The 22,829-nt window shown below is 51.2% G+C and overlaps 2 protein-coding genes across 2 annotated transcripts in view; one reads left to right on the forward strand and one right to left on the reverse strand.

Annotated features, from left to right (window-relative positions):
- SEPTIN7 (septin 7) overlaps positions 1–1,199 on the forward strand; it is a 40,221-nt gene extending 39,022 nt beyond the window's left edge. The window contains exon 12 of the mRNA XM_051978063.1: positions 149–1,199. Within this exon, the coding sequence (XP_051834023.1) occupies positions 149–188 (40 nt within the window). The 3' untranslated portion in view covers positions 189–1,199. The remainder of the gene's footprint in view (positions 1–148) is intronic.
- Positions 1,200–7,283: 6,084 nt separating this feature from the next.
- Positions 7,284–13,158, reverse strand: LOC127543865 (basic salivary proline-rich protein 1-like). The gene is made up of 5 exons (XM_051970191.1): positions 13,066–13,158; positions 9,318–9,347; positions 9,132–9,230; positions 7,612–8,508; positions 7,284–7,544 (listed from the first exon to the last, which is right to left on the reverse strand). Exons 1-5 carry the CDS (start codon positions 13,156–13,158, stop codon positions 7,284–7,286), a joined length of 1,380 nt encoding a protein of 459 aa, XP_051826151.1.
- Between the last annotated feature and the right edge of the window lie 9,671 nt (positions 13,159–22,829).

The following is a 22,829-nucleotide window of genomic DNA, read 5'->3' on the forward strand; positions in this document are numbered from 1 at the left end:
CCTCAGCCAGCTTGTGCTCCTTTCTGCTTCGGAGTGAGACTGGGGAAACTTTGCCTGTGATTTGGCCCTCAGCTGAGTAGGCTTGGTGGGGTGGGGATCAGGGTTCAGGCCATTGGTGTTGACCTTGGATGCTTTTTCCTCTTCTTAGAACTTTGGAAAAGAACAAGAAGAAAGGGAAGATCTTTTAGACCCGTTCTACCACCAGTTACGTAGGAGTTGCCAATCTGCCAGCCTGGACGTCAGTGTTTGTTGGATCCCTTTGACCAATTTTGCACCATTTGTATCCATAATGATGGATTTAACAGCATGACAAAGTTTTTTTTTTAGTTTTTTTTTTTTTTTTCCGGTTAATGGAGATTAAGATGCCTTGAATTGCCTCGTGGTGTCGGCGTACTTAGAAGTAAACACCTCTAAGTACCTTTCCAAATTTTTTTTTTTTAACAGATGTCTTCACTTTAATGCAAGAGAACATTTTACTGTTGTACAATCATGTTCTGGTGGTTTAATTGTTTACAGGATATTCCAAAATAAAAGGACTCTGGAAGGTTTGCGTGGAGGAGAACTCGCCATACTCTGATACAAACTGTGCTTCTCTCTCTGTGTCTCTCTCTCTCTCCCTTAGACTTCTCCGCAGATGAGAACGTGACCTAGTCTAACACAGCTGACCCTCTTTTTTGACACTTCCATTGTTTAAAAATACACATGGAAAAAAAAAACCCTATAAGCTTCCACTGCACCTAAAAGCTTTTTATAACAGCCCTTTCTTGTTTGGAATTCTTTAAATATATGCTCTTCTCAATTTAGTGACTTCTTTAGCCAGAAGACTCTCATTACTGCTTCATTTTTGTAATAACATTTAAATTTAGATATTTTCCGTATATTGGCCCTGCTAAATAGAATATAGCGTCTTTCATATGGTAGGAACCAGCGAGTAAAACTTTCCTTTAACTCCCTTTTTACACTTTATGGTAAGTAGCAGGAAAAATGCATTAATAGGTCATTTCTAGATAAAAATGTGGAGTTAACTACCAACTTGTTTCTACCTGTGTGCAGTCTCTTTATTTTACTAGAAATGGGAATCATGGCCTCTTGAAGAGAAAAAAAGTCACCGTTCTGCATTTAGCTGTATTCATATATTGCATTTCTGTATTTTTGTTTGTATTGTAAAAAGTCACATAATAAACAATATTGTGATGTAACACTTTGGTCTAAAGTACTTTGCACCTAAAAATCAAGGAACACTCGTGATCATCTGGGCAGAGACCGACAAGGAGAGAATTCCCAGCGTCCTTACTGATAGTCGACTATCCCGGAATTTTGTGTGAGTATTTTTAGCCGATTTGAGGGAGCTCCCGATTGCTTTTCTGCAAGCAGAGGAGATAAATCCTTTCTGTCTCCTTACTGTTGACTTAACTCTCTTATTTTCTTTGAAGAAAATTGCTGATTCAGATTCAGTATATCCAGATATTCCTAGCGCATTGAATTTAACTTCTCAAAAGCAAAATTCTGAATGTTGTTGCAATTCTTAGACTATCATGTAATAAAATGTTATCGAGTTTTATCAGAATGGTTAGTGGGGGAAAGTTTTTTTAGTGGGTTTGTTTAGTGCCCCCTTTTTTGTTAGGATTATTTATCAAGGGGGCTAAACAAAAAGAGGAATTTGGGATAATCGTATTCATTTTGACTTGCCTCGGAAGAACAAGATGGCCATTAAGATGGTGGGGCAGCACCCCCCCGCCCATTTTCAGGGGTCAGTCACTGTAGGCAAAATGGGAGAACACGTCAGTTATGTTCACTGAAGACCTGTTAGAAAATCATGTTACCATTGAGTGCATTTAAAGCAGCACAGTCTCCCCCCTGTTTCTTTTGAACAAGAACCACCCCCCCCAAAATGCATTTTGAGCAAAATAGAATCAAAGTTCACTTTCCTATAATCCGCCAGAAAATAAGTAATATGGGTGAGGTGTTCATTTTCATACCCAGACTGAAGGGCACGGCTGCGAGTGCCATGTTGCTTTGGCCCACGCCACCTTGATGGCACCGTCGAAGGGAAAGTGTCCCTGCCCACTTACATACCAAGGCTCCGCCGTGTCCTGGGTGTTAAAGCTGGGAGGCGGAGGGGGGAGTGGGTGGGGGCCACCTCAAGTTTCTTAAAAGAGTTGGCTGTTTAGGACAGAGGAACTTTGACAAAGTGAAGTTTTGTATTTTTTGTTTTGTTTGTGAGGTAATTGGGGTTAAGTGACTTGCCCAGCCATACAGCTAGTAAGCGTTAAGTGTCTGGAGGGGGGCTTCTCCTGACTTACCCACTGTGCCGTCCGACTGCCCGCTCCCCTCCGTGGAGTTTTGCATTGGGTCCTGGTGATAGTGAGAGGGTGAGGTGATGATTACATGAGTGTAGGATACCCAGCATGGTTGGGGTAACTAAGGACCTTGGGATGAGTTGAGCACCTGTTTACTTTAGGTGCCGGGCTTGAAATGCCCAGCAGGAGGTGCTGATTTGGGGGATCTTGGGCTTCGCCGCGTGGGGGAAAGGTGCTCTGACCTGTATTTGACAATGGCATTTTCCTCTGCGTGGAAGGGGGAGACGGGCTCCTGTTGTCCTTGAGCAGCCTTCCCGGTTTCCCAGTTACTAGTGTCTTCCCTGGGCCGATTCCTTGTGTCTGTTGGGGCCGGGCCCTCTGAAGACTGGCCCGCTTCCTGCCTCCGTGGAGTGCCAGCTTCCCGGGAGCTCGGGGTCCACGGTGGCGGGCACTAACGGAGGCTTGTTGGTTAAAGCAGATCGGACTGAGAGGCAGTTGTAGTCCTGAGGAGAGGTGCTAAGGGTCAGAGGCCACGGTCGATGGGGAGGCGTAAATGATGGAATTTGGAAACTAGAAATTTGGGTTGGAGGGAGAGGGAGCCGTGGGCAGCTGGGAGGGAGGGCGGCGCTGCCCGGGACAGAAACGGGGAAGCTTCGCAGAGAGGAGAGTTCAGAGGAAGATGTGCATAGAATGTCTGGTTTGAAATGGCCATTGGGCAGCTGTTGCCTGGAAACCAGAAGCTTGGCAGCCAGACTGGGTGTGTCCCTGACGGGGGTTGGGGGGGAGGAAAGGGCGGCCCAGGGGGCATCGGTAATCTCGAAATTTTTAAATCTTTAGATTTTTTAAAAGAAACCCAGACGAGCGAGCGTGACAGATGTGAAAATGAGTTTAGAAGAATTGCACGGGTTTAACCTATATTGGATCATCGGGAGCCATCATAGAGGGAAACGAGGGAGAAAAATTGGAACACAAGGCTTTACAGGGGTGAAGGTTCAAAACTGTCTTTGCCAATATTAAAAAGAAATGGAAATGTGCAGCTGACTGGTGGAAGAGAAGGATTGGGCGGGGGGTGGGGGGGAAGCGGGGAGAAGAAAGCTGACGACATCTTCCAAGTGCACGAACACTTCTGAGTTCTCCTTTGGGTGGGATACAGGTTGGAGCTGAAGACGTCAAGTCGGCCGCGTCTTTCTCCAGCGGATCCTTCCTCCGTTGGGCTCTTGAAAATCTGCCGCTTCTGTCAAGGCTCAGCTCGGGTCTACCTTCCTAGCCCTCTCCCTCCCCTCTGATCCCACCCCTTAGTGCTCTCCTCCTACAGAGCTCTGTAGCTGCTGGAGGGAAATGCCCTTGAGGGCAGAAGGTCGAGGTCTCAGACTAGGGTCTTAGCGGTTTTTAGTAGAATAAAATCATGATTTGTGACCTGATGTTTTCTTAAGATTTTTTTCAAATCACTGAAAAATCACGAGTGGGCGTGCACAAGGACCCCCCGGGTCACCTCGGACACTGACCAAGGCTGGCTCGGGGGAAGGGCCGCAAGGCGAGCTGAAAAGCACGGGGGTCGTGACCTTGCATCCCCAAGCTGGGACTCCCGGTTCTTGCAGAATTGAGCTTGAGGAACTTCCTGGAGGTTGATTCTTCTCGATCCCGGGCTCTTCAGCAGACTCCAGTAGGGGCTTTGGGGCCTCGGAGCGGATCCCCGTTACTCTGAGGGTGAGAGAGCCAACGAGGGAGCTTCCTGTGCTTTGTCGTCTGGGATTTCCACCCATCACCTGCTGCGGGACCTGGAGGGGCTGGCGGAGAAAGGGGGAGGGCTGGGGCTCGGGCTGGGGTGGGAGTTGGAGGGCAGATTGAGGGTCAGGGGGAAAGAACGGCATGAGCCTCTTGGGAGGCCTCCAAGCAGAGGCTGGCGCACCTTGGGAGGCTGTAGATGGGGTTTGTGATTCCGAGTGGGCGGCTGCCGGGGCCGAAAGTGCCTTTGGAGACCGGATGCTGAGGGTTATTGTGTGTCTGCCGCAGGTCCCATCACTGGGTGGGAAGGAGGGGGCCCAGAGGGCGTACGAGCATCACTGGCTAAGTCTCGGTGTCAGAGTTCCCACCCAGCACCACAAGTCTCACTCGGGGCCCCCAGGTCTGGAAGCGCTGGGAGCCTTGCGGGCTGGGAGGGGAGCGCAGGCTAGTCTCCAGCTCCAAGGGGCCGCGCGGATTGGTTCCCCGAGCATGAGCCGAGGGAGAGCCGACGTCGGAAGCGAGGGGGTTTGGCCCAGCTTCTGGTCCAGCTTCCATCCGGGGTCCCCGAGACCCGCAGGGACAGCCCGCCGCCGGGCATGGGAAGCCGGAGGCCGCCGCGCTGGGAGCAGACTTGGTTCCCATGATTTCTGAGCACGATCAAGGGCATCCAAGCTGTGGCCCCTCCCAGTCTGAGGGTCCTGGCTGCACTTCCTCTGCCCGGAGCCCGCGAAACGGGCGGGAGACTGGGAGCGACTTGTGCTTCCCATGGGGCGCCGGGCTCGGTCCGGGCCGAGGGGGAGCTCAGTACAAGGAGACCTTGTTCTGAGCCCGGCTCTGGGGGGGAGCAGAGACACAAGGGCTCCTGTTCTGAGGGAGCTCCTCTGGCTGCACATTGGCGGCCTTGGCTCTTGGCGGGCACTGGGGGGCTGCTTAAGCATAAAGAGCAGGACAATGCCCCCTTTGGCACGACCATGGCCCGGAGGCCGGGGAGAGGGACAGAGGGCGCCCGGGGCCGGTTTTTGGCTCGGCCAAAGGGCCAGGTCCAAGTTCTCCAGGGACCTCCCGGGCGAGTCCGGCACGCTGGAAGCCTGGCCCGGCAAGCAGACGGGAGTCCAGGGGCCGCCCCGGCGGGTCGGGGGCTGCTGCCGCCACGGGCCTGAACGAGGCACTGCCCACCTGCTGGATTGGTCCGGGCCCAGCTTGGGGTCCTTTGCGAGCGCGGGACGGGGATGCTGCTGCATCAGCTTCCTCATTCCTGGAAGTGGGACAGCGCCAGGCCCCTCCCCTCCCGCCCGGCTCCTCGGGCCTGGGAAAGCCTCCATTCCGGCCCTGCTCAGCCTCCCCCCGCGGCCTCCCAGGGCCTCACCAGCCTCTCCATGCCCTGGGCCAAGGACAGGTTGCCTGGGGCTGTCTCAGTTCAGGGTCACCCGGAGCCCGAAGCCTCCCCTGTTGGAGATGGCGCCCGAGGCTGGGAACACGGGGGCGGCTCTGGAAGGCCCAGGCCAGGGGGAGCCTCATCCCCAGCGATGGGGGCCCAGGGAGGGAGGCCCCACGGAAAACGAGCCTCGCCCGGGAGACACTTCCTGGGCCCGGCCCCCCCCGAGGCAGAGGAAGCCAGCCGGCCACAGGGGGGGATCCAGCGGCCCCCTAACGTTGCTCTTGTGGCCGGGAGGCCGGGCTCTCTGCAGGTCTCAGGGGATTGGTAAAAGCTGCTCCCAAGCACTTTACGGGAATCGCCTCTTCTGAGCCTCCCCTGCCTAGTGCGGGGGGGGGAGGGGGGGGGGACACGAGGGCGAGAGAAGGGGGAGGCTGAGGAGGGGATGCAGCCCCCCGGCAGCGGCCGAGGCTGGGGAAGGGGATGCGGCCGCCCGGCTAGATCTGGGGAGGACCTTGGAGAGCTTCTGACTGCGTGACCTCTGAAGCCCCTGGGGGGTGGGTGGGGGGAGCCCCCCTCCACAGGCTGTCTGCCCCAGCCCTAGCGAAGGACCTTGCACAGAGCAAGGACTTCAGTGACCCTTCACTCCTCACTCGGGCCCTCGTGTCCACTCCCATTGCCTCAGTTTCCCCTTCCCTGGGGAGGCCCGAGCGGACGGGGGCGGGGTCAGCCCTCCGTGGGGGTGGGGAGGACGGCCTGAGCTCCCGCCAGCGTCGCTGCCCCTGAGCAGCAGCCCCGCCTGCTGGGCCCGGCTGGGAACGGCGGAGGCTGTGCAGAGCCCGAACCTCACGGGCAGCAGGGGGCAGCGTTGCCCAGGCCATCCTTCAGAAGCTCAGAAAATGGCTCTGGAACCTCCCGCCCAGCCCAGGCCCCGGGGCTCGCTCTGGAGGAGCGCTCCCCCTCCCCCTGCGCGCCCCAAGGGAAGTAAGTGGGGGCCTCGAGTCCCTGCCGAGGCTGTAGCAGCATTAGCAGCCCCCGGCTGCCCAGGAGGCCGGGGTCTGGAAGCCAAGACCTCCTCCATGGGAAGAGGCGCTCCCTGGGAGTCCTCCCTGCTCCTCGGGAGTCCTCCCTGCTCCCTGGGAGTCCTCCCTACTCCCCAGGAGTCCTCCCTGCTCCCCAGTCCCATCCCAAACCCTTCCTCGTGACCCTCTTTCTTTGGCCTCCGGCTACTTCGATCCCCACTCAGGAGAATCTGGGCTCCCCGGAAGACACCCCATCCCACCCCCCCACAGTGGCCTCGTCCTTGTTCTGCCCCCGTTTCCCTCCCCCATTGTCCTCTGAATCCTCCCAGTGCTGGTCCTGCTGCAGCCAGCACGACCCCCCCCCCCCCGGGGTGCAGCGGCCCCTCCCTGACCTGCGCTTCCCTTCCCGGCAGCCCTCAGTGACCGCTCCCGGATGGGACGCTGCTCCCCTCGAGATCCATCCCTCCTCTCCCTCCTCTCAGACCCGCGGGTTTACATGCTGGGTGAAGACCAAGGAGGCTCGTTCCCGGACCCGCGAAGACTCAGAGGCTTCAGGGTCACTCAGAGTCGGGAGCAGCAGCGGGCAGCTGGGGGTGGCCCTGCCGAGGTCCCTTCTCGCTGTCTGCCTCAGTTTCCTCCTCTGTAGAATGGGCTGGAGAAGGAAATGGCCGATCACTCACGTGTCTCTGCCAAGAACACCCCAAATGGAGTCACGAAGGGTCAGAAACGGCAGCGACTGAACCATTATCCTCCGCGTTCAACGTGACCCCGTCTCGTGAAGCCTTGTGGGGATGGGAGAGTGGGGCCCTTCTAGCCGGGGTCCCGGACACGCGCAGGCCCTTCTGGGGAGGACATTGTCTGTTACTGGTTCAGGTCGGGCGGCGTCTCTTTCTCTTGGCAGTTTCCAGAAAATGGATCCTCCGGGGTTTCTGAAAATGTCTCCCTTCCGCCCTGGGCCTTCCCAGTGTCGTCCTGCCGGGGGCCGGGCGGGCTTCCCCTGGGGACGCTGGCGAAAACGTCCCCCTCTTCCACTTCACGGGCCTGGGGCGGCCCAGCTGCTCTCTCCTGAAGGCTGCTCGAGTCCCCCCTTTCTCCCATTACACTGGAAAACTGGTTCCGGTTCTAAACATGGGGGGCCGTTAGAGGCTGCTGTCGGGGACCCTCGCCGGCTCCTCGGGGGGACCCTCACTGGCTCCTTGGGGGGAACCCTCGCCAGTTCCTGGGGGGGACCCTCTCCGGCTCCTCGGGGAGATCCTCTCTGGCTCCTCGGGGGGATGCTCGCTGGCTCCTCAGGGGGATCCTCTCTGCCTTCTCCAGGGGACCCTCGCCGGTTCCTGGGGGGGATCCTCTCTGGCTCCTCAGGGGGATTCCTCTCTGGCTCCTCGGGGGGATCCTCTCTGCCTTCTCCAGGGGACCCTCGCCGGCTCCTCGGGGGGATTCCTCTCTGGCTCCTCGGGGGGATCCTCGCCGGCTCCTCGGGGGGATTCCTCTCTGGCTCCTCGGGGGGATCCTCTCTGCCTTCTCGGGGGACCCTCGCTGGCTCCTCGGGGGGATTCCTCTCTGGCTCCTCGGGAGGATCCTCTCTGCCTTCTCCGGGGGACCCTCGCTGGCTCCTCAGGGGGATTCCTCTCTGGATCCTCGGGGGGATCCTCGCCGGCTCCTTGGAGGGATCCTCGCTGGCTCTTCGGGGGGATTCCTCTCTGGCTCCTCGGGGGGATCCTCTCTGCCTTCTCGGGGGACCCTCGCTGGCTCCTCGGGGGGATTCCTCTCTGGCTCCTCGGGGGGATCCTCGCTGGCTCCTCAGGGGGACCCGCTCCGGCTCCTCGGGGGGATCCTCGCCGGCTCCTCGGGGGGACCCTCTCTGGCTCCTCAGGGGGACCCTCTCTGGCTCCTCAGGGGGACCCTCTCCGGCTCCTCGGGGGGATCCTCGCCGGCTCCTCAGGGGGATCCTCACTGGCTCCTCGGGGGGATTCCTCTCTGGCTCCTCGGGGGGATCCTCTCTGCCTTCTCCGGGGGACCCTTGCTGGCTCCTCGGGGGGATTCCTCTCTGGCTCCTCGGGGGGACCCTCACTGGCTCCTTGGGACCCTGTCACATTGATGATGAGTTCCTGGGCCTCCAGCCTTCCCTCCATGCTTCAAGGTCCCGCCCAAATCCCCCCTCTTTGGAGAAGCCTATTCTGCTCCCCTTCAGGCTCCAGCCCCACCCTGAGGGGGGTCTGCATGTGGTCTCTCCCCTTAGAGGAAGCTTCTTGAGGGCAGGGCTGCTTCCTGTCAGAGTTGCATGTTTCCCCAGTCTGGAGGCTCCCAGCATCCTCTGTTCTTCACAGAAATCATGAATTCTGACTTCTGGACAGTTCTTGGGGAGACCAGGGGAGCACAGGACAGAGGTGAGCCGGGCCCCTCCATCACCCGGCCTCCCAAGGCCTGAGCCAGGGCTCTTTCCTCCAGTAACAAGAGGAAATAGAGCCGTTCACAGAGCTTGGGGCCCCAGCTCTAATCCAGCCCCAGCTCCTTCCCAACTGATCCCGAGCCTCAGCCTCTGACTCCCCCCGTAAATCTCCTGTTCCCAGTCCCACGGAGACACCGCTAAGTGCCCGTCCCGGCTCTCCCTGCCTGGCTCTGGGCACTCTGATGAGCCTGGATGGGGATCGTGACTGAGCCATGGACCCCTTGAATGGCAACGAGGCAGGGAGAGGACCCCCCCCTTGCCCCTTCCTGGGCTGGTCCCGATTTCTGGGTCCCACAGCCTGAGGGGCGGTTCCTGCAGCTGGGCCCGGGGCCTCTGGGGCTCATTCGGGCTTTCTTGTCCTAGGAAACGAGAGGAAGAAGCAAGGTTAATGCTCCAAGGGCTCGGGAAGGGAGAAAGCCCAGGGCCTGGCTGGCCTGCTCACTTACCAGCAGGGAATTTGGGCCAGGGCTGGCAGCCTTGGAGGGGAGGGGGGAAGCATGAGCAGTCCCAGGGGGCTTGGGAGGGGGGGGAGCCTGAGCAGGTCCCAGGAAGGTCGGGGGCTCTGTCCATATGGGACTGGGAAAATGTCAAGTCTCTTGCTTGAGCCAGCACTGGGCAAACAGGCAGCCTCAGAGGGCCCTGGCTCTTGTTGAGGAGGGGAAGGGGGCGGGGGTCAGGGATTCGCCATCATTCTTTTGATTCTCCTCCAAAGACACAGTTTCCCTCCCTTCTCAAGCAGCTGGCTCAGAGCCTGGGAGAAGAGGGAAGGGGCCGCTGGAGCTCTCCAGAGCCTTGGTGGCCGCTGGCCAGCAGTGAGGAGACCCTCAGCAGCCAATGGGAGAACCGCTAGGCAGAGAGGCTGCTGGGGGGGTCGGCAGAGAGTGGCCCAGTTAGTAGTCAACAAAATGGGGTCTGTGCTGTGGTCCCGTTGGCAGCTTAGTGTGTGTGTGTGTGTGTGTGTGTGTGTGTGTGAGAGAGAGAGAGACAGACAGACAGACAGAGAATTACAGTGAGAGAGAGAGGAGAGGGGAGAGAATTAGAGTGAGACACAGAGACAAAGAAGGGAGAGAATTATAGGGAGAGGGAGAGGGAGGAAGGGAGGGGAAGGGGAGGAAAGAAGGGAATTATAGTGAGATGAGAAACACAGAATTACAATGAAAGAATTATAGTGAAAAAGAGAAGGAAAGAGAGAATGAGAGAGAGACAGAGACAGACACACACAAAGAATTATTGTGAGAGAAAATAAAGGAAAGAGAGAAGAAAAGCGTGTGAGAAACAGGTCAAGGGGGGAAAGGAGACAATGAAAAAGAGTGTGAGAAAAAGGGGAAAAGGAAAAGAGAGAGTGGGGGAAGGGGGGTCTTAGCAACAGAGTTTCCTTTGTGGAAAAACCTCCTTTCCCCCTTCTCCCCCCTCCCTCCCCCAGCCCCTGGCCCTTGCTTTGAGAATTGGACTCTGGGAAAGAAGAGGCAAGTCCCTGCCCTTCCGAGTAGCTTGGCTGGTCTGGGGAAGTGCTGATTGGGGCAGAGCTTATCTCAGGGACCCTGGGAGTGGCCGCCCTTCCCCCTCCCCCAACCCCTTCCCCCTGAAATGACTTCCCTTGCATGTGTTTTTGCTTCTGTTCTCCTTAGCTGGCCGAAAACTTCCTGTGGGCAGGGGCCTTTCTGAGCACCCCTGGGCTTCGGGCCGAGCTTGGGACCGTCCTCTCCAAATACTGTCCAGCCCTGGCCGGATACGCTCTCCAGCTCCCAGGCGACGGCCTCCTCCAGCTTCACCCACCAGCCTCTTCCCTCATTCTGCCCAAGCAGGCTGGACGGGGGGCCCCTTGTGCTTTGCCCCTCAGTGTTTCTTGTGTCTTCTTAGCTGGACTGGAACTTTCCCCAACCCAGTCCAATAAACATGCACTCAGTCAATCAACAAACCTTACTGAGCCAACTAAGCTTGTACCAAGCCCTGGGGATGCTAAGAAAAGCAAAACAGACAAAACCCCCCACCCAGTCCCTCAATGGAGGAGACTACAGGTGAATGACTGTGAACAAATAAGCCCGTGTGGGATCCCCTGGAAATCATCCCAGAGGAAAACACAGAAAATGAGGAAGACGGGAAAGGCGGCTCTAGAAGTGGGAGTCCGAGGAAGGCCAGTTTGTCGAGGGAACCGGAGAGAATCCAGCTGGCCAGAGCGGGATAGTGGAGACAAGAGTCATAGGAGATGGGGAAATTTCCCTTGGCGAAGGGCAGACTCCAGTGCTTGGGCTCTGGAAGGACTCATCGCGTGATGGACACAGCGTGGGAAGGGTCCTCGCAGCTCCCAATTTCAGCCTGCCTTTTGCAAATTTATTATTTATTTTGCGCCTTTTCTTTTTTACATTTTGAATTCCAAATTCCCTTCTCCTTTCCTCCCATCCCTCCTCTAACCACTGAGGAGGAGGAACGTGATATCAGCTAATTCTATTCCATATTAGCCATATCACAAAACAAAACAAGAACAAATTCAAGAAAATTAGGCATCCCTTTACCCTCAGAGGGCATCGGTCCTCTCCTGAGATGGGTTACAGTCTTCCATCCCGAGTCCTTTGGAATTGTCCTGAATCATTTTTTTCGATGAGAGTTGCCAGATCTTTCACAATTGCTCATCGTTACAGGATCGCCGCACCCCCGCACAATGCTCTCCCAGTCCTTCTCATTTTGCTCTGCATCAGTTCATGGGAGTCTCACCATGTGTGTTCTTGCCTTGTCGTTTTTCTTGGCACAAGAGAATTCTATCACAAACATTCTACAATGTATTCAACCATTCCCTCAATTGATGAGCATCCCCTCCCTTATGCCCCTCCCCTCTTATTTCCCCACTGGCCAAAACAATTTCTATTCTCAGATCACTGTGTTTGTATCTTCTTCTTTGACCCAATTCCAGTGAGGGTGAGGTTCAAGCCTTGCCCACCACTGCCAACCCATCTTTCCTTCCACAATAAAAGCCCTCCCTTGAAAGCCTCTTTTATGTGAGAAAATATTTCCCGATTCTACCTCTCCCTTCCCCTCTCTCGCAGGGCATTCCTCTTCCTCATTCCATTTTTTCTGAGATTATCCCAACATAATTCTCTCCTGTTCATGCCCTGGGCCTAAGTAGACTCCAACTGCCCTAATAATCAGAAAGCTCTTAGGAGTTATATGTGTCATTTTCCCCACATACGAATGGAAATGGTTTAACTTCACTGACTCTCACATGATTACTCACTTATGTTTACTTTTTTATACTTGAATTTTGTGTTTGAAACTCCAACTTTCTATTCAGCCCGGTCTCTTGATCAGCAATGTTTGAAAGTCCTCTATTTCATTCAATATACATTCCCCTTCCCCCCCAAAGGATTATACTCAGTTTCACGGGGTAGGTTGTTCTTGTTTTAATCCTAATTCTTTTTGCCTTCTGGAATATCATAATACAAGCTCTCTGCTCCTTTAATGTGGTCACTGCTAAATTTTGTATGATTCTGATTATAGTTTCATAATATTTGAATTTTTCTTTCTGGCTGGCTTCTTTCCAGTTATAAATCATTGTTCCTCTCCTCCTCCTCATTGCCCTCATCCTCTTTCGTATTCTTCTTTTCTTCTTCTTCTTCTCTTCTTCTCCTTCTCCTTCTCCTTCTCCTCTTCCTTCTCTTTCTCCTCCCTCCCTCTTCTTCCTGTTCCTCCTTCTCCTTTTTTCTTCTCCTCCTCCTCTTTCTCCTCCTCTTCCTCCTCCTCCTCTTCCTCCTTCTCTTTCTCTTTTTGTTGCATTTAATAGTATTTTATTTTTTCCAACTACAGATAAAAATAATTTTCAACATTCATTTTTATAAGCTTTTGATTATACATTTTTCTCTCTCCCTCCATCCCTTCCTCTCTCCACTTCCCTTCCCTCTCTCCGTGCAATCCAATACAGGCCATACATGTACAATCACGTTAAACATATTTCCACATTAGTCACATTGTGAAATAAGAATTGGAACAAAAGGGAAAATCATGAGAAAGAGAAAACAGCAACGAAAAGTGAGTCTGCGTTTGAACGCCACAGTTCTTTCTCTGGCCGGATAGCTTTCAGTTTGCACCGTGAGTCTCGGATTGTCTCGGATCACTGAATTTCTGAGAATGGCTGCGAACTCATAGTTGATCAGCACAGAATCTTGCCCTTGCCGTGAGCAGTGATGTCCTGGTTCTGCTCACCTCACTCAGCAGCAGGGCATGGAAGTCTTTCCAGGCTTTTCTGAAATCAGCCTGCTCATCGTTTCTCACGGCGATGAGAGTATTCCATTCCATTCACACGCCACCCGTTGCTCAGCCTTTCCCCAGCTGATGGGCATCCACTCCGTTTCTAACTCTTTGCCCTACGAGAAGGGCTGCTACAAACAACTGTGCACATAGGGAACCGTTTCCATTTTTAGGATCTCTTCGGGACACATACGCAGTAAAGACACTCTGACAACCCTCTGGACACAGTTCCACATTGCTCTCCAGAGTGGCTGGATCCGTTCCCAATTCCACCAACTATGTCTCAGTGTCCCGGGTTTCCCGCCCCCCCTCCAAGATGTATCACTAGCGTGTCCTGTCACCTTCGCCCATCTGACAGGTGGGCAGTGGGACCTCGGAGATGTCTTCATTTGCATTTTTCTGATCAGTTATGATTTAGACCGTTTTTTCATGACTAGAGATGGCTTTTTTTTCTTTATCTGAAAGTTGCCCAGTCATATCCTTTGACCATTTATCACTGGGGAATGACCAGAGACCCAGTCATTCCTGAGCCTCCCCGGTGGAGCTGCTGCACTGGGCACAGCTGAGGCTTCTCTTCCGGCTGTGTATATGTGGTCAGCCCAGCCCCGTCGGGGGCTCAGCCCAGGACCCTCCTCGATAGTCAGCACGAAGGCGGGGGCCGTATCCGGGCCAGTTCATGAGCCACGTGCTCACCCCGTGAGGCGCCCGCTCTGCCCAAGCCGCCCAGACCCCTGAGCTCTCTGGGAAATAGCTCCTGGGGATGCTGGGGTCCCGTGGCTCCGCCGGGTTTTGCTTTTACAGCAGTCAGGTGAAGGAGCGTGGGGGAGCTTGGCGCTGAAGACCCTGCCATGCCCCCTGGCTCAGCTTCTCTGCTGCACCTGCCCCACTGCAGCCATGATTTGCCCCATCTCCCTCAGGAGATAAAATATAATGAAAGGAGAGAATTCGGCCCAGGAAGATCCTGGGGCTTTGGCAGCTGAGTCAATCAGAAGTGAGCCTGTGGAGAGAAAGGGTTAGCAAACAACCCGGTGGGTGTGAGCCAGCGAGGAATACAGAGGGGGAGAGGGTCAGCCAGATCCCAGCAGGGGCCAGAGTGGGGAGGATTCATAGGGCCCCATTTAGCAGAGCTGGGGAGGAGGGCTGAGAAAAGATCTCTGGTAACCTCAGTGCTTTTGCCTCAGGGTCCCTCTGTGCCTCCTTTCTCCCAGAGCTGGGGAGAGCCGGTTAGCGGAGGATGGGCGGGCAGGGGGCCTGCGGGCGTCAGGAGCCCTCTCTCTGAACAGCTGGAGCCCTCCTTGGCCCGCTCTAAAGCCACTGGCCCCCATCCAAGCCCGGGAAGGGAGCAGAGTTCACAGAACACAATAACAGGATGGACGCCGTGTTCTTGGCAGCCTGCATCTGGGGCAAAGGAGTGCGAGATCTGGGCTGGGGCGAGTCCCCCGGAGGCCAGGGGCCCTGAGAGCTCGCTGCAGGACTGGGCTTGCCCCGCCAGCCCCAGCGTGGGGTGCTGGCCACGCCAGCCTTGGAGCTCGGCCCAAAACGGAGGCCGGCAGCCTCGAGGGCTCGCCATGGGCGCCCCCACACTCGGGGGTGTCCCCACACTTGGGGGCTTCCCCACACTTGGGGAGCTTCCCCGCACTCAGTGGGCACTCTCACATTTGGAGGGCGCCCCCCAAACGGGGGCATTGCAGCAAGACTGTGAGCTGCAAGCAGGGGTTTCACCATGTGGGTGAAAGAAGGTACAAGGTCGCCCCTAAAATGCCTCGACAAGGAGAGGCAAAGGTTCTGAGCCTCTGGGAACCCTAACCCGAGTAAGGTGGGACGAGGATACTCTCACCTGGGCTTAATCACACCCAAGTATCTCTTGGCCTGGAGCATCTTCCCACAGGTGAGATCCGGCTACTCAGTCAGTCGATGAACGTTCATTTATTAGGCTCCTACTATGTGCGAGGAGGCAAAAAGAAACAAACAACGGTCTCTGCCCTCGCCTAAGGAACATCATGCAGACGAATCCATATAAGGCCGTGGTAACGGTAAAGGGATGGAGAGGAAAGGACCACCAGGAAAGCAGGAGGATTAAGAGGAGTCGGGAAGGGGGAACGAAAGGAGCGGGGAGCAGAGAAGGGGGAAGGGTCTGCCGTGTGCCACATGTGCTAAGCCCTGGGGACAAACAAGCAACTTGGATGAAGAAGGGGAAGGGGAGTGGGCCTGGGCACCCAGAGTGGGGGCGTGATGCCCTGCGGACACCTGTACCCAAATCCGCCCTGAGCTGCCTGGGGAAACGGAGGTACCTGGAAGCTTTTGGTCTGAGGCTCCATAAAGGGAGGCTTTAGCAGGAGCTTATTGCCTCCCAATCCAAGGGGAGAGGCCCAGGATCTGAAGTTGCCGAGTATCAAAATCTCAAGACATTTCCTGGCGATGTGATCCTGAGCAAGTCACTTGACCCTGTTTGGCTCAGTTTCCTCATCTGTAAAATGAGAAGGAAATGGAAAACCATTCCAGTATCTCTGCCAAGAAAACCCCAGGATGGGTCCTGGAGAGTCAAACAAACAAGGAAAAGATTAAACAACAAAAATCTTTCAAACTGATCACTACGGGGGCACTAGGTGGTGCTGTGGATAGAGCACCAGGAGGACCTGAGTTCAAATGTGACTCAGACACTCAACACTTCCTGGCTGTGTGACCCTGGGCAAGTCACTTAACCCCAACTGCCTCAGCAGAAAGCAAACAAGAATCTGATGAGTATGTTGGCAAAATTTCAGATAATCCTCTTATCCTCTAAAAGGCAGCCCAGGAGTGGAAGCCAAGCAGAGCTGCTGATGGAAAACGGGGCTACCTGGAAGGTTGTGAGCATTCCATCCAGGAAGACTTTGGGGGGAGTTCAGTTCTCAGCCCTCTAATCCCGCAATCCAAGGAGAAAGACAACTGAGTGGAGGAAGAACGGAGCATCCAAATTAAATCCAGTGATAATTTAGCCAATAGCTTCAGCAGAGTAGAAGGATTTAAAATAAATTCACAAAAACAACAGCACTTGTATATTGAAGTATCAAAATCCAGGCGATAATAGAAATGCACAAAATATCTGCGCTCTACTAGTCTATGAAGGCACACTTAAAATTCACATAAAAATAATTGCAAGATATTCTTTAAAGAAATAAAGGATGACTTAAATTACAGAGAAATTCAGAGTTCACAGCTGAAGCAAACCCATATTTTTCAAAAGTACCATCAAAGCTAATTTTCAAATTTACTGAATTTATCTTGATAGGGAAAAATAGACTATAAAACTATTATAGTGGGAGGCCTCAATTTACTTCTTTCAGAGCTAGGAAAATCTGACCAAAAAAGACATGAAGAACTTGAATCAAAGAAGAGATTAACAAAGTTGAAGGGGAAAAATAACCAATGAATTAATAAATAAAACTGGGAGCTGGTTTTATAAAAGAACCACTTCCAACAACTTAATACATTAAACTATTAGCTGGCTTGATTCTTAAGAGAAAAATGAAAAAAAATTACAATAATTGAAGAAGAAATAAAAGAAAGTTTAAAAATTATTTTGTACAATTATATGTCAATCAAACTGAAAATTCAAAATTGAAATAAAATGGGTTAATATTTACAAAAATACAAAGTGCCCAGATTTAAACAACAGCAAATAAAAGACTTAAATAACACATTCTTAGAAAAAAAAAATTGAGCAAGACATGAATGAACGTCCAAAGAAAAAAGCCCCAGGATAGAATGGATTTACATGTGAATTCTAATCCTAGAAGGAGAAAAATTCAAAACACAAAGTTTTGCAAGGGTAAATGTTGAAAACTATTTTGCATGTATTTTAAAAATAAGCTATTTTGTTAAAAAGGAAAAAACAGGAGTCCTACCAAATTCCTTTTGTAACACAAATATAATCTTAAAATCTAAACTAGGAAGAGTTAAAATAGAAAAAGAAAACTATAGATGAATGTGCTTAATGAATATAGAAACAAAATTTTTAAACAGGATATTAGTAAGGACATTACATATTAACAAGATTATAGAGTGTGACTGGCTAGATTTATACCAGTAATACAGGACTGATCCAATAGTAGGAAACCTATAATCATAGTTGACCATATGAACGACAAAAATCACAGCATTGTATCAATAGATGCAAAAAAAAGCTTTTGAGAATATATAATACTTTTTTAAAAAATTAGGAACACTAAAAAACATAGGAATCAATGGAACTGTCCTTAATATTAGAAAAAAAAAGTATATTAAGCCAAGAGCAAACATTATCTATAATGAAGATAAACCAGGACATATGTAAAGAGAGAATTACAGATTGAAGCATACTGTTTTCAGCTTTTTTTCTTCCATTGTTTTTTTCTAGCTGAAGATGGCATTTTCCATCCCAAGCTTATTGGAATTGTCTTGGATCACTGAGTTGCTGAGAAGAACCAATACCTGAAAATCACATCATCTTGCTGTTGCTGTGTCCAGTGTTTTCCTGGTTCTGCTTGCTTCATTCAGCCTTAATTGATGTAAATCTGATTTTTCTGTCCCAACATGACTCACGTGGAAATATGTAAAAAAAAAATGATGTACATGTATAATATAAAAAAAAATTAATTTTAAAAAACATTCATCATAGGGAGTGAAATGCTAAAGTAGGAAATCAAAAGATAATTGGACTAAGAGGCATGTTTGACTTTAGGTACAAAATGAAACAAGTCAAAGACTGATAGAGTTTTGTCAAAATAACTCACTGATCATAGCAAACACAACAACCCCAAAGGCAACTCTATACGTTGACATTATCAGATTTCCAATGTAGAATAAATAATACACGGAGGCCAAAGGTGGAGAAACTTTATACATTCAGTTAAAACAAGACCTGGAGCTGATTGTGGCTCAGATCGTAAGCTTCTTATTGCAAAATTCAGACTTATGTAGAAGAAAGTAGAAAAAACCATTAGACTGAAATAACAGCCCTTATGAATATGTGGCAGAGGTAATAAATAGATTTAAGAAATTAGACCTGGTAGAGCCCCTGAAGAAGTATGGACAAAGGTTAGTAATATTTTACAGGAGGCAGCAACAAAAAACATCCCAGAGAAAAAGAAGAGAGGAAAGAAAGAAAGAAAGAGGGGGAGGGAGGGAGGGAGAGAGAGAAAGAAGGAAGAAGGGAGGAAGAGAGAGAGGGAGGAAGGGAGAGAGAATGGGAGGGAGGAAGGGAAGAAGAAGGAAAGAAAGAAAGAGAGGGAAGGAGGAAGGGAGGAATGGAGGGAGAGAGGAAGAAAAGAGCAAGGAAGTAAAATAGCTGTTTGAGGCTTGACAAATAGCTGAGGAAAGAAGGAAAGGGAAAAGGGAAGAAAAGGATATTCAGAATTCTAGAGAATAGTAAGGAGAGATAAAAAAGGTTTTCTTAAATGAGCAATATAAAAAAATAGAAGAAAATGAGAATGGGAAAGACAAGAAGCGATCTCTTCAAGAAAATGAGAGATATCAAGATAACATTTCATGCAAAAAATGGCTCGATAAAAGACAAAAATGGTAGGGATTTAACAGAAGTAGAAGAGATTAATAAGAGGTGGCAAGAATACGAAAGAAAGATCCAGACACCACTGATAGCCACTATAGTGCGGTTGCTGACTCAGAGTCAGACATCTTGGAGAAGGAAGTCTAGTGGGCCTTAGGAAGCATTGCTACCCATAAGGCTGGTGAAGGTGAAGGAGTTCCAGCTGAGCTACTTAAAACCCTAGAAGGTTACCCTAGGCAAACCTATACCCAACACGCTAGCAGATTTGGAAGACTCAGCAATAACCATTCCAGTTACTGAGCAGTTGCAGGCACTTCACACATCAGATTCCGAAAGTGAGGCTTCCATAATATGTGACCCCGGGATTACCAGAAGAGTGGGCTGGTTTTTGAAGAGGCAGAAAAACTGGAGACCAAATTGTCAGCATTGGCTGGATTGTGGAAAAAGCAAAGGAGCGCTAGAAAATTTCTGCTTCATACCATGCTCCGCAACTATTCTGAAAAATAGCTTTGAGAATATATAATACTTTTTAAAACGTATTATATTCTATCCATAGCCAGAGAAAGAACGATTGTGTCTAAATACAGATTGAAGGTTCCTCTTTCTTTTTTTAAAATTTTACTTTATTTTTCTTAAGGGTTTTTTTATGGGGAAATCTATGTTTTCTTTCACAACATGACTTTTATGAAAATGTTTTACATAAATTCGCATATGCTTTCCTAATGAGATTGGGGGGGGTTAGTTAAAAGGAGAGAATCTCGTACTCAAATTTTTTCAAAGCTTTTTATTTTCAAAACATATATGCAGATAATTTTCAACATTCACTTTTACAAAACCTTGTGTCCAAAATTTTCCCTCCTTTTCCCCTATCCCTTTCCCTAGACAGCAAGTAATCCAATATATGTTAATCATGTGCAGTTCTTCTATACATATCTTCACAATTATATTGCTGCAAAAGAAAAATCAGATCAAAAAGAAAAAAAATGAGAAAGAAAATAAAATACAAGCAAACAACAACCACAACGGGGAATATACTATGTTGTGATCCTCCTTCAGTCCCCATGGTCCTCTCTCTGGTTGCAGATGGCTCTCTCCATCACAAGACCATGGGAACTGACCTGAATCCCCTCGCTGGGGAAAAAAATAAAAATATCAAAGAACAAAAGAAAGAAAAACCTCTGCTTTATTGACTACACTAAAGGCTTTGTGTGGGTTACAACAAAATGTGGTAAGTTCTCAAAGAGATGGGAAGACCAGATCATCTCGTCTCCTGAGGAACCTGTATGTACGCCAAGAAGCAGCAGAACGAAACATGGAAAAAATGATTGGTTTAAGATCGGAAAGGAGTATAACAATGCTGTACACTGTTTCCTTACGTATTTAATTTATATGCAGAGCACATCATGTGAAATGATGAATCAAAAGCTGGAATTCAGATTGCCAGGAGAAGTATCTACAAACTCAGCTATTCAGATGATGCACTGACGGCACTGAAGAAGAATTAAGAAGTCTCCATGAGGAAGCAAGAGGAGAATGTAAAAGCTGACCTGAAGCTTAATATCAACAGACTAAGATCTTGGTAACTGTCCCATCACTTTTTGGCAAAAAAAGACCAAAAAAAATTGAGGCAGATTCAGATTTTATATTCTTGGATTCAAAGATCACTGCACTCTATGACTGTAGCCATGAAATGAGAAAATTCATGCTCCTCCAAAGGGAAGTGATGGAAAATCTGGACAGCCAATTTAAAAATATAAATATCACCCCGCCGACAAAGATCCAGATAGTCTATAGCAATGTACAGCTGTAAGAGTTGGACTGTAACTAGAAGGAAAATTGAATGCACAGAATCAAGCTCTTGAATTATGCTGGAGAAAACTTTTGGGAATCCCTTGGACAGCAAGGAGATGGAGTCAGTCGATACTTATATAAATCAATTCCACTTATTCACCAGAAGATCAAATACTGAAGCTGAGATTTAAATGCTGATTGAAGGCAAAAGAGAAGGGGGTAGTAGAGGATGCTATGGAGAGAGAATGTCATGGAAGCAATGAACATGAGCTGGGACGGACTTTGAGAAGTAGAGGAGGATGGAAAGGCCTGAAATGGTGGAAGAAGGAGAAGAGAAAGAAGGAGAAGGAAGAAGAAAAAGGAAGAAGAAGAAGAAAAGGAAGAAGAAGAAGAAAGAAGGAAAAGAGAAGGAAGAGGAGGAGGAGAAGGAGAAGGAAGAAGAAAGAGGAAAAAGAAGAAGAAAAAAAGAAGAAAAAAAGAAGGAAGAGATGGAGGAGGAGAAGGAGGAGGGGACCGATGATTTACAACTGGAAAGAAGCCTAGACAAGGGACTATCTATCTATCTTTGTCCACTGTGTTGATTACAAAACTGGAAAAAAAAAGATTCCATAGAGCAAAGTGTGGCCCCGCGGCTTGCCCCCAACGAGGCACTGTCAGTCCTGTGCATGTTAAGGCTGCCCAGCATTCCCCCGGAGATCACTTCCTTGGTCCTTTGACAGACACACTGGACAAGGCGTATGGCGTCCACTGCTGGTCATGGAGGATGTCCGGCACGGAGTCCGGGTTAAGGAGGATCCTCCACAGGCTCATCCCCACAAGTGTTTATTGAGCACCCACTATGTGCCGGGCATTGACCCCCTGGACTCCTCCAGAGTTCCTGTTGGCAGATGATCTGTGTGAACCCGGGAGACTCCAGAGCTGACTCAATGCCAGTCAAGGCTATTGAGTCAATAGAGAGCTGGGCTGCCCTGGGTCCTGGAGCTGACCCCCCACTGTTCCCCTGGCACTCCCCAGGGCTAAGGCTGGCACGCACTCCCACCTGCTTTTCTGGGGAGAGCCCGTCTTCTGGTTGGTTTCCAAAGTCTTTCTAAAGAAGAAGCGCCCGCCTCCTTCATGGTTCTTGCACCCAATGGAGAGCTCCGGTCCGTGGGGCGAAAACCTCCGAGCAGCCGGTGCCTTTGGATCCCGTCTGTGCCTTTCTCTTCTCTCTGGAGATGCGATCATTTCTCTGCTTGGGAAGAGTTTTATCGGGAAACCACTGGGGGCCGTTACTGGGGGTCTCTTCTCAGGTTCTCTTGAATGTATTTATCCCCCTCTGCGATGAGTGTGGGATCTTTGGGCCTCGGGGGCAGTGGGGGATAAATGCCACCGTTAATGGGCCAGCTGGGGGTGGGTGATGGAAGCCGGGGACAAGGTCGTTGGGCGGGCCGAAGCTTCCGGTGATCCAGGGCAGGAAGGACAGAGGGGGCCTTCTGGGAGGGGCAAAATTCCAGAGACTGCAGACACCAAGGAGGGCCAGGAGGCGTCTGAAGGGAGGATGAGCCAGGCCGCGGCGGCTGGAGGCAGCGGGACCGGTCACAGGCTCCAGCGATGGTCCGGTACAGGTGAGGAGGGTCTGAGGTCAGGCTGGAGAGAAGGGCAGCTTTGTGGCTCTCTCAGGGGAGTGCGGCTCACTCTGGGGATGGGAGTCCAAGCAGCTTGAAAAGTGACCGGGAGCCAGGGGATTCCCGAGTCCTAACTCCGCCCTGGGTGCTCTAGCCCAGACTCTCCATCTCATTTTCCGTATCTGTGTAATGGGGAGCACGCCCCCAGTGACTAAGGTTCTGCCCCGTTGTGTTAACCCCATTTTTATAGATGAGAAAACTGAGGTTTGCTCACCGTGGCACACCTGGGATTCCCGGGGCCTGAGCCTGAAATGGTCTAGGTAGAATTTCTCCAGAATTCCTCGGATGATCTGTCCTGTGGACCAGGTGAAGAGTCTGGCTGAGGCTTCAGGAAACCAGCCTCTGACCCCACGTGCCCGCGGGGCTCCCCCCTGCACCACCTGCCCATCTCCTCGGCAACTGCCTTCGGCCAGTTCAAGTCTAGAGACGGATGCAAAAGTCCGGGAATCTCTAGGCCCCAAAGGAAAGAGTCCCTGCTCCCAGGAGCTCATGTTCCACGGAGAGAATGCAGGGACCTTGCAGGCAGATCACCGATGGATCAGCAGGCACATATTAAGCACCTGTTGTATATACCCTCTGTGAGTGTGTGTGTGTGAATGTGAGTGTGAGTGAGTGAGTGTGAGTGTGTGTGTGTGAGAGTGAGTGTGAGTGAGTGTGTGTGAGTGTGTGTGAGTGTGAGTGTGATTGTGTGTGTGAGTGAGTGTGATTGCGTGTGTGTGAGTGTGAGTGTGTGTGTGAGT

This window comes from Antechinus flavipes, chromosome 1 (genome assembly GCF_016432865.1).
Source record: "Antechinus flavipes isolate AdamAnt ecotype Samford, QLD, Australia chromosome 1, AdamAnt_v2, whole genome shotgun sequence".
Taxonomy (NCBI): Eukaryota; Metazoa; Chordata; class Mammalia; order Dasyuromorphia; family Dasyuridae; genus Antechinus; species Antechinus flavipes.

Bases quoted from the DNA above. Each gene is read 5' to 3' on its own strand.
- LOC127543865 (XM_051970191.1), bottom strand. From the start codon at position 13,158: ATGGAATGGAATACTCTCATCGCCGTGAGAAACGATGAGCAGGCTGAT. The intron at 9,348-13,065 runs GTGAGCAGAACC...CTCCCCTCCAAG, and splicing joins ATGCCCTGCTGCTGAGTGAG to GCTGCCAGCCCTGGCCCAAA. The intron at 7,545-7,611 runs GTGAGGGTCCCC...CCCCATGTTTAG, and splicing joins GGGTTCCCCCCAAGGAGCCA to AACCGGAACCAGTTTTCCAG.